Genomic DNA, 17,379 nt, shown 5'->3' with positions numbered 1-17,379 from the left:
AAACCAACGAAGAAAAAGGACACTGGGGTCAATTAGCACAGAGTAGGGCTTCTTAAAGAAGGAAATTTTAAGCTAGTTGGTGAGGACTCTTCATGATACACTAAAATTAAAGAATACACAAAGGTCAAACCGTCTTACCTTTCTCAAGGAACTAAAGAAACTCAGGACTACCAGTAGCCTCATATGAGACATCTGTCTAGTTTGGTTTTGTTTTTTGAGATAGGTTTTATGTAACTCAGGCTGGCCTTAATCTTACTGTGGAACCAAAGATGACTTTGAGTTTCTGATCCTCAGGTCTCTTCCTCCTACATGCTGGGGTTATAGGTATGTGCTACCATGCCCAGAAACCTTCTGTCTTTCTTGATTTGGAATCCACAGACATTTTTTAACAGTACCAATGTCAAGGACCTGACCCTAGAGACTTGGAGTCATTGGGTCTGAACAGTCCAGGTGTTGATGTGTATTAACAGCTCCACAGGAGACTAAGACGTGGACACAATTTATTCTTCCCTAAGTTTGTTTAACTGTAGTTGTGGGAAATGTCTACTTGGTACTACCCAATTTTTATGTCATGTAATGCCCATCAAGGCTGCTTTTTGACTGTGACAACCCTTCCTATTCCAGCCAGGTTGGGAGGTCTGTTTTTGTACTGGAAGCCTACACACTATCAGTTGCTTGTCATGCGCAATGTGGGGTGCACCATGGAATTCAGGTGCTGCAGGACTGATGATGGCTATGTACTGAGAAATCCTGCTGAAGTTAAAAATATCCTGTCGAAAGTGAATTTAAGAGACCTGGAGTCTGGCAGAGTCTCCTCGGGATCGTATGGCTAACTACTGCTCTGGTTCCACGCTGTTGTCCACTATCAGGAAAGAGAGCCAAGCTGTCCATCACTAGTCTGGGAAAACATCAATCCGGAACTGGACAGACAATTTCTATTGCATTCACAAAGTTTCTTCCCCACTGTAAAATGGAAAAATCCTAATTCTGGTCTTCAGAGATCAAAGACTCTATCATAATCAACACTGGTTCTATGTTTCCTCTTCTAGCTGATATAATTTATAAGAATTGACAGGGAAAGGTTAGGACAAACAGAGAGATGAAGAAAGAGAGCTTTGCCTCATCATGTATATATATATATATATATATATATATATATATAGTATATAGTATATATAGTATATATATATATATATAGTAAGATATATATATATAACCCTAAAACCAGTTTTCTTCCACAGTATGCTCAAGGACTGAAGCCAATTAGGATGGAGCACAAATACGACTCCTCAACAACACACATTTCTCACAATGGTTCTCTCATCTTCTAGCTAAATAGCTATTCAGTCAGCTGCACTTGCCTCTTCTCTGGGTCTGGATTCTCACCATGGACTTTTGCCAACTGTTTATGGAAAAGATGCTGAAGAGCCTACCCTCCTACTGGCCATGAAGACATATGTTTGGATCATAATGGAGCAGATGGACTCAAGTAAACCTCTGAAGGTCAAGAAATGGACACTTTTGGCTAACAACCCCACAGTGTGGAGCAGTGTGGTTTGTTCATTGTGACTGTACAATAAAATTCTCTTGAATTGAGTATCACAAAGCATCCACAGGCCTTGTCAGAAACCATTGTTCTTGCAGGATATCCATATACAAAACAAAGTTGTCAAACACAATCACCATTTCCCTAGTGGTTATCCTAAAAAGTTAAACAACTTGAAAGATGGTAATTACAAAAGTTATAGCACAGGTATTTTCTTCCAGCCCTTTGTAAATATTTCCTGCTCCCAGGCATCTATGTAGTAATAAGTTGGTCACTGCTGAAACCATCAACCATGGACTAAGTCCAAAATCCCCTTGGGAAAGAGTGTGTACATAGGCACACTTGCAAAGGAACATGAAAGCCACTTCTTTATGATTTGGGGACAGTATAGTAGATTTGACAGATTGCATATGGAGCCTACCAACGAAGGACAGCTTGTGGAAGATCATAAACACATTCATCAGACAGAAACGTTATAGCCATGAAGGTACCATGTGGTCACAACTTCCCCACATTTCTTTCCTTTAGTTGTAAATAGTAAGAAAATCATTAAGCCAGAGTTTAATAAACTTTTAATTTGAAATGAATTACCACATGTTGTGTTTGTTTACCCAATATTAAATCTCTTAGCAACATATCAGTGGCAAAAAAACAGCACACTGTATCACAGCCCTGATATAATAGAAAACAAACCCATGGGAGATATTAACCACTAATAATAAGCTTAGGAGCTTCCAAGAAAAATAAATAAAAGTAAGCAATAGAGGAGACATGTACTGGAAGAAATTTTTTGTGTTCTGGTTTTGCATAAATCAGTTCATGACAGGAGGAGACAGTCCCTCTGCTGTCTTTGGACATGAGACTTATATAGTCTCTAAGCTCAGAGCAAAGCAAAATGATAATCAGATTTTTCTAAAGCAAAGCATAGGAAATTCTCCTTCTTGGTACATATAGTATTTGGATACTGAATGTGTTGGCATGCTTCTTTCCCAGGGTGCACCTGTCCTCTTTGAGGAGTGCTGGGGGTAGCGCTCTAAAAGCCAAGTTCATAGCATGGTGTGGTTTATCTAAGGAAGGTAGCCATATTGCCCCGGGAAAGATGAGAAAGCAAAAAAGGATCTGGTGGAAAATGGTCCAAAAGTAATTACTTCTAATCTACTCAGTATCCTAAGACTAGATAAAAATATCAGTGGCATGAAATATCATTAGATAAGTCAGAATCCATTGTGTTAAAAGTTAAGAATTCTAAAATAAGACTGCTATACTAAAACATTTTTAAAAAGAAATACACTTTACAAGAACACATATTTTACAGTGTTCAGTGACTTCAGAGTTGACCTTTGAACTTGATATTTAAGCAAATTCAATGGCGTGCTTTCTCTTCTTTTTAGTCCAATGACATCACAATCACTCCCTTTCTATTCCTTGCTTTATTTGTCTTAGGTTGATGGTCTCTGACCATCCACCATCGGGAGAAGCTCTGACAGTGTCTCCCTTTTCAACATCTCAGATTTCCAGTGTCTCCATGCATTTCCTGTGGCCCCACTAGAATTTCTAGGGCTGGAACATCTGTGAAGGAAAGGCTTTGTTTCTTACAACTCTGGGGGTAGGTGGTTCAAAGGGCTATGTCTAGTGAGGGTCTTCAGGTTGACTGGATTCTGCAGAGACCCTGGCAGTTTTAGGGTTAAACACCAGGAGATTACAGAGTTGTTTCGTGATAAGAAAGGTACTTTCTCCATAACTCATATCTATTAGTGTACTCTTAAAGGCAGAGCCACCAAAATACAATCACCTCCTAAAAAAGACAAAAAAAAAAAAACCACCAAAAAACAGACAAACAAAAAAACAACCAAACAACAACAACAAAAACAAAACCTCATCTTTCAGCACTGCTTCACTTGGCAAATTAGTTTCGAAATATGGACTCTGAGGAACATAATAAAACTGTAGCACCCAAGCTACACATGTATGCAATGTTAAAGTCACTTTTTCCCCATCGAGAAGGGATAACCCAGATGTTCAAGCTGAAAAGTTTGACTCATTGGATCCAACCAAGACTCAGAGTAAAAGAAATTATCTTGATGTAGCTTCCACAAAGCCATTTGGAATGAGGTGACCTATGGCATTGCCGTCCTCTGGTTTGGAACCCTCTTACAGCATCCACTGTTCTTTTTCAACCACCAAGGTCTTTCTCTTATTTAAAGACCCATCTTCCACTTTCCTTTATCCACACTAAAAATACATGGTTATTCACATCAGATGTTTGCATTTAAACTAAAAAAAAATAAAAATATTAGAGCTTAAATCTTTTATATCCCAACACAATGTGCTTGCAGTCAGCTTACAAAGGCATTTTGAGAATGATCAAGTCTACTTTTTATCTCCCCAAAACAGACCAGGATGCACTCACTTGCTCTTTCCTGCTACATGTAAATTAAATGGAAGTTCTGAAGGGTGTGAACAATATACTTAGTTCAAATTGCTTTATAGCTACGGAATGTATTACTTGGCTTCAACATATAGCTGGATCCTAATTTATCTTCAATGATATTTGTTTAAGATCAGTATCATATAATTTGACCTTTATGTATTCTCTGTGTAAAATTTTAATGGAATATTTTCAGGTGCACATGGATCTAGACAGTGCAGTACCTCAGTAGTCCTTAGCTGATGATATCAGCTGAGACATAAGCAAGCACAAAGGTCAGACAGGAATAAGAAAGTCCAAGACTCATGCTAGACCAAAGTTTTACAAGTGTGAATATTCGTGACTTGAATCTAGCAGTTGGCAGAGTTCTACTCTGCCCAAAGTGTATCATTCCTAAGGAAGTAAGTAGTTTCAAGCATGACTTAACAGGTGTTTATCACTTACTAGGAAGTTTGAGGTTGCCAGCTAACCAACTAATAGAAAGAAAACAGAACCAAACAAACAAACAAAAACTCAGCAAGGCAGAGGTGACCCAGGAAGTGGCATCACGTGGCCAGTCTGACCATAATGGAGAAATGCCAGCGTCCTGTTCCAGAACTGTGGCCATTTCCCAGAGCTGTGCTCTCAGTCCTGCTTTGTTACGTCTCTGCACACCTTCCTCAGTTTAATCTAATCACGTGCAGTGTGAGCTGGAGCCTGTTTCCCTCCCTACACTAGATCTCCCTTCTGAACATCCTATCTCTTTTCTCAGTTGGAAAGTACTTGTCACAGAAGCATGAGGCCCTTCATTTGACTCTCCAGGATCCATATTAAAAATAAAGCTAGATGTGGTAGCAGGTGTCTATAATCTCAGAGCTGAGAGAGGCAGAGTGAGTGAGAAGCATCGCTGGAGCTCACTGCTAACCAGCCAGTCTAGTGCAATAAGGGAGAGACCTTGTCTCAAAAAATAAGCTGGAAGCCGGATGGTGGTGGCACACACCTTTAGCCCCAGCACTCAGGAAGCAGAGGCAGGTGGATCTCTGTGTGTTTGAGGCCAGCCTGGTCTACAAAGTGAGTTACAGGACAGTCAGGGATGATGCACAGAGAAACCTTGTCTCAAAAAACCATGATGATGATGATGATGATGATGATGATGATGATGATGGTGATGATGATGTAGAGAGATGTCAATGAAGATACCCAATATTGATATTTGGCCTCCATGGCATACCTACATACACACACACACACACACACACACACACACACACATATATATTATACACACACACACTCACATACAGAGGAAGGAGGAAGATGTGGAAGAGGAGGAGGGTGAAATAAAAAGAAATTATATAAAGGGAATACAGCAAAATAGAATTGCCAAATTAGAGGATGGAGTATTAGTATATGTTATATTATTTTCTGTGCCACATAATTAAATCATTTGAAAATTTCAAAGAAAATGCTACTGCAAGGTTCGCCACTGGTAATTAGTATGAGTTCCACTCTTTGCCATGGTACTGTGACTACTAGTTCTTAATAGCTGCCAATCCATCACATCCTGTTGGGTGGGCTAATATTATTTACTCTCAGAGTATCCATCCATTTACAGAAACCCACGACTAAAACCTTTGGTAGAGGTAATAACTTTTTACTACAAAAGATCATTTCAAATGTGGCTCCTCTGAAAACTGAATCTTTAAAAAACTTGATTTATCTAGTATCTGATAAAAACCAATCTTCACAAAGAAAGAACTACAGGATAAACTATCCTATTGAGAACTTTGTCCTGAGAATATTTTATTTTTTATACACACATTTTTGGTTACTTCTCTCAAAAAACATACAAGAAAGCGGAGATTGTAAACAGGAGACCCCAAAAGAAGCCAAATAGCCCCCACACCTCCCAAGAGCAGTGAAAAAATTAGTCCACAAATGATGGGGTCATAGAGAATAATTATGTGTTTCCAAGAAGTAGCTTTATGCTTATTTTCATAATAAGCAATGCGATGTGGAAACTAATATTCTTGTCATTGGTTATATTCTCTCTACATGGCTTAGTTTAGAAAATGCATTCTTAGAAAACACATACTTCTCAATTAGCTTCATTCCACATCACACAGTTCAGAACACTATTGGAATGCTGCAGAAAAGAAGTCAACCAACCCTGAGCAGAGTGGATGGTGCTGTCCACCGCAGCATCAGGGTTTCTCGGGGCTTCTTTCTTTGAAGGGCCAGCTGTATTATCCAAATCGAATTCTGTGTTCTCTGCTTCTGCCATTAAGCACACAGGACGTTTGGGAGAAAGCTGCCTGCGGCTCTCATGGCTTTTTTGATCATCCAAATGCAAAGGAGTTTTAATTACCTATTAAGAGATAAATCAGTTAATGGAAATTGTTGCAAATATTACCTATGTAGTTAAATTTCCACTAGAACAATGGGGGATTTTGAGATATCTAAAAGGAAATCCAGCTTTTCGAACTCTGAAGGATTTTGTCTGGTTAAATTATAAAGGTTAAATGAGCTTCATAATCACTTTGAATATTGTCATGTGCTTTATACGTTTATTATTTTTAATGTACAATAAGAAAACACTGACTAGACTTCATACTGGGATGAAGCTAGCAAACATTCATTTGGTTTTTATTATCTCCAAGAAACAATGCTTTAAGCCAAAAGAGAAATGACGAGGGTATGTAGAACATGGTGGTGAATGAGCAGGTGGGTATTCACCCCGCGCTTTTTCACCACAGGTTTAAGACAACAAAGTGCTCGAGGGAAACGCTGAAGCACTGAGAATGCTGAGTATCTGGAAGAAGAACTTCCTTGGGGAGAGGCTTCAGCCTTTCTTGCTTGCACAATTGTCCCTCTTTGGTCCCTGCACACATACCATGGGACTAAACTAGAGGTGCTTGCCAGTCGTCTGCTGAGGGCTCCAGCTACTGCCCCTAATGATGGATAGCAATAGAGTACAGGGTGAGGCTGTGAGCTCTGGCTTTGTCTGAGCTTAAATTGTAAAACTATTTTTCTGTTCCTTCATCTCTTTTGCTCTTTTACACTACTTGCTTTTTTTTTTTCTTTAATATCCATCCACCACTTGATCAGAAATTTCCATTGGTTGGTTGGTTGGTAGGTTGGTGGTGGGTGGCTGTGTGCCTGCCTGTGGAAGCCAGAGGTTGACATTGTGCATTCTCCTCAGTCACTCTCTACCTAAGGGCCTCTTACTGAACCTGGAGATGACAAGAATGACTGGCAAGTGGGCTGCAGGGATCCCGTCTTTAACTCCAATCCCCTAGTATTGGGTTGACATATGCTGCCCTATCTAGTGATTTGGGGGGAGAGGGGGAGTTGGTTTGAGGTATGGTTTGGTTTTGTGGTAGAGACCCAGGCTCAGGTCCTCAAGCTTGCAAGACAACTCCTTTACCACCTAAGCCCTAATCAAACAGTTTGCTCTTGAGAAAACTCATCCTGGGAAAAATTCAAATATTATAGAAATCTGTGTAAAGGAAAACATAGTCTTTTATAAGAATTCTTTGTTTTTATCTTTATGGGGAAGTATCTTCATCCCCACTTATTTTTGCTGTCAATCAGAAAAATCATGTACTTGTGCTATGCCACTGTTCTTGTCAGTAAAGTGGACATCCTTCCCAACTAGAGATGCAGAAGGCAACCGTTCCTAACATTGTCTAATACATAAGAGAACTGGTGATTGATTATATCCATGTGTGATACATAGTGGCCAGAGAAGCTCTATGGGTAACAGCATTCCCCCCCCACCACTGTGTGTTATTTAATTAAAAATAAGAATAATTTGGTATTCAAATACCAGTGGATTGTGCTCCAGCCAAATAATTTTAATATGGTTTAATAAGCAACATTTTGTCTTATAGATTTTTTTTTTTTTTTTTGGTTTTTCGAGACAGGGTTTCTCTGTGTAGCTTTGCGCCTTTCCTGGAACTCGCTTTGGAGACCAGGCTGGCCTCGAATTCACAGAGATCCGCCTGGCTCTGCCTCCCGAGTGCTGGGATTAAAGGCGTGCGCCACCACCGCCCGGCTTGTCTTATAGATTTTTAAGTCTTGATTTTCTCTCAACCTAAACAATCTTTATGATTAATACCAGGACTACATAAATTATCTTTTATGAATTTAGTGCCAACTTTCCAGGCCATGATTTTAGAATACTGAGCTATAAGTGCCAGATAGTGTGAAAATTAAAGGTTGGGTATATTGCTCAGTAGTAGTGTGGTTGCCTAGCATGTGTGAGGCCTTGAGTTCCACCCCAAGCATGAACAGTAAGATGCAAAAGAAATAAAAAGAGAATAAAATAAAGAAAAGCAGATAAAAGTCACAGATTCCATGGGTGAGGTGATCACTCAGTGGTTGAGGTGATTGCGGTCCATGCATCATCACCATCACATCAGCACCACATAAAAAGCCAAGTAGAACAGCCCTTGCCTACAATCCTAGCAGTGTGGGGTGGAGCAGGAGGCAGAAAAAGATGGGTCCTAGGGAATCACTGACCAGCTTTACTGAGATATGTCAAATAAGACAGAGAGAACTATAGAAAATATCCAAACTCAAATGCACACACACACACACACACACACACACACACACACACACACACACACACACATTTACAGATGCCTTTCATACTAACTATAATAAAATTTTTTTCTTTTGTGACTGTATTTTAATTTTCAGTTTATTTTGACTCATGGTATAATGTTTAAGAGTACAAATTTATAGCTTTTTTGTTATGGGCTTTTTGTAGTTATTTACACTTCTTTATCATTCTTCCATTTCAGGCTTGTATATATCAATGTTTCTGATTGTTAAGAGCAGTAAGTGACGTCTAATACTTGAAGCATCACCACAAAATAATTGGTACAAGTTCTCAGAGCATAGTGAAGATTTCTGTCTTCGTGAATTTAAGGGACAGTCAGATTTATCTCAGGACAGCATTGTTTCCATGGTGACTAGGAAAGCACACATCCAGGTTAGAACTATTCCTTAATAGTTCTCTAGACAACCCCAACATGGTATTTCAGCAAACACTCTAAGAGAATTCCCTATAAAAAAAAATACTAGATAATTTCACCCCAAATAAAAAGGTAACAGAAAAACAATCCCACAAGATAGATAGGAAACTCCCAAACTTAAGGCCAAAATTACACATTTCCTGGAACTATCCTTATCAGTTTCATTAATTAAGTAGGTAGGTAGGTAAGTACATAGATAAATAATAGATGGATGGATAGATAGATGAGGAGGGCAGACAGACAGACAGACAGGTGGTAGATAATCAGATGTGTAGGCAAAGAATAAAACTTCATGGCACTTCATGATATCGTCAACCTGGGAAAATACTATAATTAAGAATAACGAGTTTAGACACAGAGAACAAACTGAATAGACTAGAAACAGGTGGCACACTTTGTTCTCAACATATGCAAGCATTTTCTTCTCTAGATAATGACGTTTGCCTACAGAGAATTTATGTACTGTCACGTTTGTTAAAAGGCTAGGTTCAGCAGTGCACAGAAAGCCAAACATATACAAATATGTATGTCCAAGTTTATCTGCTTTAAATATTTGAGTTTGACAAAAACATGCTTGGGAGTGGAGTGCCTAAATGAGATGGAACTCTTCTGGCCACTCTACTTCTGCTGGGCTGTATATTTCTTTCTTGTCAGAGATGAGCATTCAGAGGGCAGAAGTCACACCTCATCTCTTCTGTATCCTATCACACGCAACTCCCAGCACACAAGGGAAGTTTGATCAGTAGTTTTGGTAAAGAAATAAATCATCCATCCCTGGGATGGTGGGGTGAACTTACAGATTGTGAACAGCAGAGAACCAGGAAGCTTGGGTAGCAGCTCTGATTTATTCAATGTACAAGACTGTATTAAATTCTCTTTCACTTTCCCCATGAGCTCATATTTTAATTCCTTATTTCTAAGTATTAATCATTGTGTATTATCAGAAACCAATTTTTGTAGTAGAATATTATTTTAAAGTGTGTTACTTTTGTTTATGTTGCATTTGTTTAACTCTGTGAAGCTGTGTTACTGTGCCAGTCTAAAACACTTGGTCTAATAAAGAACAGGCCAATAACAAGGCAGGAGAAAGGATAGGTGGGGATGGAGAAAGAGAGAATATATAGAAGAAGAAAATTGGGAGGAGAGAGCTAAAATCTAGCAGCCAGAGGAGGAGGACTCCAGGAGCCAGCCACCCAGTTACACAGCAAGCCACAGAGTAAGAGTAAGATTTACAGAAGTTAGAGAACCAGAAAAGCCCAGAGGCAAAAGTTAGTCAGAATAAGTTGAGAAAAGCTGGCAAGAAACTAAGCCAAGATAAGGCCAGACACTCATAATTAAGAAAAAGCCTCTGTGTGTGATTTATCTGGGAACTGAGTGGTGGACCCTCCAGAAGAGTAAAGATCCAACAAGTTTTCTGATGTAATTACTTTTACCTTTTTAAAAAACTTTAGCAAATTTTGCAATTGCAATAAAAAGCTAATGATTGGGCAGAAGTGGCTTTGGAAAACACTTGAAGCTATTTTCCAATTACAAGCTATACCTGTCATCACAGCTAGGTAGCACTCAAAAGGCTGAGAATATGAGAACCAAGAGTTTGAGGACAGTCTTTGCACCAAATCCAGTCTCAAGAACTTAATAAACAAAACCATCATATTGCAAACCTTAAAATACAGGTTGCACAGCCACTGGTCCAAATCTTCGCAAATCCATTCTTCAATTTTTCTGAAGCTGTCCAGTTTCTGGTCATAATTTCCTCGGAGAAGGGGACACTTGAATTTCCCCTCTACTATATGGAAGTTGTTATTACACATGGGAAACGCTGCCCAGCCCACGACCAGGTCACTGTAAGCACATCTTCCACGGAGAAGGCAGAGTTCGAACAAAAAAGACAAGCCAGGTCTCACGGATTTCCTTTGAGGAAGTACCTGGCCAAAATATTAAGACAGGAGAACATCAAAAGGGTGCTGTTCACTCCAGAAATAACCACAGACAGTCCAAACTGAAGTACAAACGTGTTCTGTGTTCCTCCCGTTGCCTTCCAATATTTACTCTTAGATGAATTTACAAAGAAGCTTCTAGCTTCAGGAAATTTAGCAGCCATACAACCATGAAAGTGTGGCCCTGCCAGAGACTCCATACTTTACGGTTTTAGGAATCAAACTTATAGCACTGCAATTAACACACTATTTTATATTTTCATTCCTATTGACCTGAGCTTTTATGTATGCTGTTGCTATGCTTTGAATGCATCCAATGAAGTCCTTATGCTATGAACCTCATCCATTAATTCATATTGTTAATCATGTTTGGAGATAGAGTCTTAAGGAGAGAGGATTAGATGGTGTCATGAGGGTGGGACCTTCGGTGGTGTCAGTGGCTTTGTAAGAAGAGAATAACAGCTTTAAACCAGTTGCTTGCCCTTTTCCAAAGAGCACTCTACCATAACGCAATGCAGTAAGACAGTTTTCACCAGATGCCACCACACTTGTGAATTTCCTGGCCTACAGAACCACGAACCCACTGAACTATTCTTTTTTAAATGACCATGCCTGAAGTGTTCTGTTCATAGCTAATCACATAACTATTTCAGTCTCGCATCACAATCATGATGTCATGCCCCTATTTTATATCTCCTAAATCATCCAGGGACCTAGACCAAGTGCTTTGCTCAGAACAAATCCTGTTTGTAAAAATAGTCAAATTGTCACCCTCCAGAAAAACTAACCCTAGTCACAATGATAATTAGAATTATTATTATAAGAAAGGAAAAATAGAGTCCATGTAGATTTGTGACTCCTGTTTATCGAAAGTGTCACTATTGGAGCCAAACAAATAGCAGTAGGCAATGATGGATCGATGCTCACAGTGACCAAGCCATAGTCTTAGGTGGAGAGATGAAGCTCATGCCGTAGCTTTAAAAAATTATAAAAGTACAAGACATAAATGATTTTTTAAAAAATATTATATACCTAATTTTCTTTACAAAATCATATGTGAATAAATTTAAATTGACAGAAAAGTGTCTTATCATAGACTATTTTGCAAAACATTTATCCAAACATGTGCAGTTATAGTTATATGATTTATATGAATACCCCAAGACTTAAGTTTAGGAATAAAATGTAACAGAGACATCTGTTGAAAACACCATAACCCTGTAGCAGCTGCTATTAAACCATTAACGGGATCAAATTTCATTTAAACCAGATTTACCATTTTCTACAACAGCCCATGGGAAAGCTAAAGACATTAGGCACAAATTATTGACACAAGAGATCCTTAATCAAGCCGTACTTTTCATTTGGCTAGCTGGCCACGAGTAACATTCCTAACAAGAGACCAAGAACTAAATGGAGGAGGAGAAATGGAGTCACTACCCTGCTTAGAGCCATGATGTAAAAATAAAGCAGAACCCATGCTGTCAACAGTGATTTAGTTTTATCATTGGATCTAGCAGCAAACACTAGGACCCTCTTTGTACCAAACCAGTGTTTTTCAGCAATGCGTTTGAAGTAGGTAGAATAAGAATTCAATGAGCACTGACAGTCCCATGACGACTTTTGTGGTGGGTTTATGTAAGTTACTTCTCTTTTAATGCTTGAGTTTATAGGCACTTGAGTTTTCTCATCAAACCATGGAAAGGACTGGGCATGTACTTAAGTGAAAGAGTGCTTACCTACCATATGCAAGGCCCTGGGTCCAATCTTAAGTGCTATCAATCAAAAATCTAAAATTACAATAAACCCCAAATCACAGTGATGTTAAGTATGTTCTTCATAGAGATGATACATTTATACTAAGTTAACAGGAAAATACGAGTTATGCATTCACCTTACATTTGTATTTATGACTTATCCCAACCACTTCCCAGATGACGTGTAACAAAGTGAACATATTCAACTCTAGAATGCATCAGTAACCATGCCAAACACTAGCATCCTTTTCTTTTTTTTTTGTATGATGTATCTGCAATCAGGGTGCATAAATCCCATGTAGTACTGTGTCGCCTGCTGTAGTGCACAAAGGGACTTCATGTAAATCTGTTCTACAACAGAGGATGATCATATGCAGCTGCACCAACAGCTCCTGAGATAAAAGAGTAGAGAAGCAGGGCAAAGACTGTCCACTGATTCTGGGTAAAACACAAGATAGGAGCTACACATTCTTCCAATATTTATTTACTCATTCATTTGTTTATTCATTTATTTTTATTTGATGTGTCTGAGTGTTTTGCTTGCATGCCTGTGTACCATATTCATGGCCAGGGCCCAAGGACATCAGGTCCCCTAGAACTGGAGTTGTAGATGGATTTGAGCAACATATGGGTGCTGAGAATCGAACCCAGGTCCTCTACAAGAGTAGTCAGTGCTCTTACTGCTGAGACATCTCTCCCACCACCAAAGTATCACCTATTCTTAATGAAAGGAATCCACTCCCTCTGATACCAGTTGTCTTTTCTGAATGCATGCTCTGAGTGCTTTTTTCCCTTGCTGCTTGCTGTACAAGAGATCAGCCCTGTAATGTGTACTGTGAGACTGACTGTTTGTGCTTTGGCAAGAAAGATGGCTAAGTTTTCTTGTTCCTCTCTCTGAGGGACTTTTCCAGGAGCACGACTACTTTCCACAGCTAGCCTATGAAATGATACTTCTCTGAGTAGCTTTCCATTTGGGACAGCCCAAAGTGCTATTCTAGGTCATTATCTGTAGCTCCTAATCACAGAATCTTGAATTTAACATAAAATATTGCATGTCACATAGAAAATTTAAGTTGTATTTTGTTGTCCAAAGTTCCTGTGCTCTGTACTCTGGTCATGTGACATTATTTGGGGCACATACCTCAAAGTCTGTAGAATCACTGGCTTGTTCTAAATTCTGCCTTCAGTCACTCTGTATGTTATTTCATGCCCTACTGGCATCATATTGCATCCTGTGTTTACTATGTACATTGGAATGCCTTAGCATTATTTAAGATCCCAACGTCTACCATGACTGCTACTCTTTCAAATGTACTGAAAATGATTCAGGATACTTGAATCCAAATTGTCCATCCTGCTTTATGTAATTATTTCTCTCATTTAAAGGGGGTGCTATATACCCTAGAGGTTGAAAGCATGGGCTTTGGCATCAGATAAACCCAAGAACAAATTCCACCTTACCTCTGAATAAACAACCTTCCTCGTATTTTCAGATCTTGCTGTCACTATCTATAAAGAGCCAGGGAAGAAGCAATGTGACAGATAAACAGAGGAGAAATAAACTAAATAGTGTCTTCCAGAGCCAAATTCTGCTGAGAATACTACAGAGAGTCAAGGAAGTAAATCAGTGCTTAATTTGCCTTAGAGATAACGAAATGTTCCTTCGGAAGCAGACAGCTCAGAAAGGTGCTTGGGAATTGATACGGAGCCCAGGGTGATCTAGATTATCAGATGGAGTTTTATAGTGCTATTCTTTTTTGTCCTGTTTTCCCAGTTGTGAATTTAGAATATAGATGAATTAGCTCTAATCCCCTGTCTATCTGCTAGACGATATAAGAATGTAATTGTTCTTGGAAATTTATTCTGGCCTAGGTAAAAAGGAGAGAGGGCCACAGAAATTACAGCCACACAGCTTCCGAATAGGAAAGAGAGTCTCACTCCCTGCCCCCTTGAACATGAGTGTGTAAGGTGTATGTTTTTTAATATTATTTTTAAGTCCATAATTCTAAATATCATTATATCAACAATTAATAGTTATTCACTAAACTGAAGGCATTTTTCAAAAGCACTTTATCCTCATTAGCTTAATCACCACAATTATCCCATGGAGTATATTCTGTTATGAACCCAATTTTACAAACACCTGGACTGAGGCATAGAGAAGCTGGGTCCCCAGACATCCAAAATAGGTGTGAGGTAGAGCTGCAAGCTGAGTTTAGGCTTCAGAGAGCTATTTAAGCTATACTTCCCACAAAGAGGAGGAACTAATGCAAAAAGCTAACCTTTGGTTCATGCCCGGGGCCTCAAGGTCATTTTGCTCTATCCCATGGACTGCTCTTCATGACTTGTATAAAGTAAGAAACATGGTCTCTTCTTCCATGTATCTGTCTTCAAGTCACTCACTTTGGGTTCAGGTATCTACAACATGCCTAGAACTTACCAAGTAAAAATATACTTACTTATTCTAATAAAATCCAGGATCCTTAAAGAACAAAATTTTCTGAAAACCTAAATTTACCTTCTACTTTATAAGTTCCTACTTCTGAATAAAAATCTTCCCTGAATAAAGGACACAATCTTGTGATCTCAAACCTCAAGCCCCTGTATCTAATTATGCAATTTCTTCACAACCAATTTAACCATTCAAAAGTCACTAACAATCTAAAGTCTGAAGGCTTTAGAGCAACAGTTACCACCAAATTTGTTTGCATCAGAATTATTCAAGGTCTTAGGGTTTCTATTGCTGTGAAGAGACACCATGACCACAGTAACTCTTATAAAGAAAAGCATTCAACTGGGCGGCTTACAGTTCAGAGGTTCAGTCCATTATCATCATGATGAGAAATGGCAGCACACAGGCAGACATGGTGCTGGAGAAGTAGCTGAGAATCCTACATCTTGCAGGCAACAGGAAGTGGTCTGTCTGTCACACTCAGTGAAGCTTGAGCAAAAGAGGCCTCAAGCCCACCCCCACAGTGACACACTTCCTCCAATAAGGCCACACCTACTTCAGTAAGGCCACACTCCTAACAGTGCCACTCCCTTTTGGATTATGGGGGCCAATTATATTCAAACTACCACAGATGCTAGTTACTATTCCATTTATTTTTAGATTTCAATGAACATGAGGAGTACTAATGAATCAGGTGGCCACACTTTGAAGGACATCAGCTCGTCCTTCAGCTCACACTTTGAGACTCACTACCACACTCAAAGGTAAATACAGTCAAGGAAGATCTGTGTATCTTTGATGAAGTCTCATCAACTCCCCTGATTAGGACAACTCCAGTCAAAATTCAGACTGAGTTCTATTGGAATAATTTCTGGCTCTACCATATGAGCTTCCCACCATTTTCCACGAAACATGACTTGAGATGAAGAGGAAATTCATGGAATAGCATCTCATTACGTTGCAACAGCATTGGCTGACCTCAACCTCAGTCTGCCTTAACTCATCTCTTTACATGCTACCCAAATGTGCAACTAAGAATATTTCACTCTATAGAGATGAGAGAATTTTAATTAAATACTTTAATTTGGAAAATTCCATTCTGGGATTGACAGTCCTTCCTCTGTCTCTTCATCCTTTTTCTTTCTTATTATTTTTTTTAATTGGAAAATAAAAAGTCGTGTTTTCTTTTCCTTTTCTCCTTGTTAGGCAAAAGACAGATCTTTCCCTTCATTGTCCCTGAGAGTTGAAGACATTGGGGGAAAATTGGGCACAGCCCATTACTTTTACAAACCCCAGTGAGTGAGCCTCAATGCACAAAAAGATGTTGTTTCTGAACATCTGCAGGATGATTAGATCAAAGACCAACAAATTAGCTGCAAATGGCTTTAAAAGGATCATGCAAATATATCATTTGGAAAGGAGAAAACTTTGGGCAATAATTGCTAATCAACATTTTCCCTTTGGCAGCCCACACAGCACCAAAGACATGTAGCCATGAAGTCAGTGTCTGTGCAACACTCCGTGTTTTTCACAGCTCTTGTGTGCACACTATGGCACTTGGTGCCTTCCATCTGATTGACGTCAGCCCATTTCACAGGTGAATAAAAAGAACAAGGCTTAAGGGGGAAAAATCACTTGTTTCCCCATCTACTAAATTATTGATTTAACTCCTATCAACAATTGTATCTAACATTGTTGTTCCTTTTGTATATTCACTTACACACATTCAATAAACATCAATTATTGTAACTAAAGCACAATTTTGGCCCTTGCATAACAAACTTCCAACTTTCATTGACTATAAAACTGGTAGAAAGGCAATAGGCAATCAACTAACGTGATTTTATCAATAGTAATAAATTATTGGCCTACCTCAATTGATACTCAAATCATAAATCATAATACACTAAAATATGACAGTGTATTCTGTCAAGAAACTTTTCCTTAAGGCAGAAACACTTAGCACTGAGATCTATTGCTATGTCAGAGTTTAAGGAAGACACTTACTAAGCAGGAAGGAGCCCTGAGTTCAGTGGCCTTTGGGAAGAATGAGTTTGATATATTCAGAAAAGGAAATGGAGACTGGAATGAATATACAAGCAGGAAACTAATGTGATAAATTCAAAAAATGGGATAAAGGACAAAACCAGTTCTGTAGGCCTGAGTAAGTGATCTGGATTTTAAGTGCAATGAAGATCCTAAGGCGGGGTAGTTGTCTTAGTTTTTGTTTTGTTT

General features: G+C 38.9%; 1 protein-coding gene across 1 annotated transcript in view; it reads right to left on the bottom strand.

Annotated features, from left to right (window-relative positions):
• Window positions 1–17,379, bottom strand: part of LOC128103813 (uncharacterized) — a gene marked incomplete at its 5' end in the record, with an annotated part of 276,502 nt that overhangs the window by 161,192 nt on the left and 97,931 nt on the right. The window contains 2 exons of the mRNA XM_052728456.1: window positions 6,123–6,321; window positions 10,660–10,923. Of these exons, the coding sequence (XP_052584416.1) occupies window positions 6,123–6,321; window positions 10,660–10,923 (463 nt within the window). The remainder of the gene's footprint in view (window positions 1–6,122; window positions 6,322–10,659; window positions 10,924–17,379) is intronic.

Source organism: Peromyscus californicus, unplaced genomic scaffold (assembly GCF_007827085.1).
Source record: "Peromyscus californicus insignis strain IS unplaced genomic scaffold, ASM782708v3 Scaffold_8__1_contigs__length_139910024, whole genome shotgun sequence".
Taxonomy (NCBI): Eukaryota; Metazoa; Chordata; class Mammalia; order Rodentia; family Cricetidae; genus Peromyscus; species Peromyscus californicus.
This window is presented reverse-complemented; position numbering and strand designations above follow the sequence as displayed.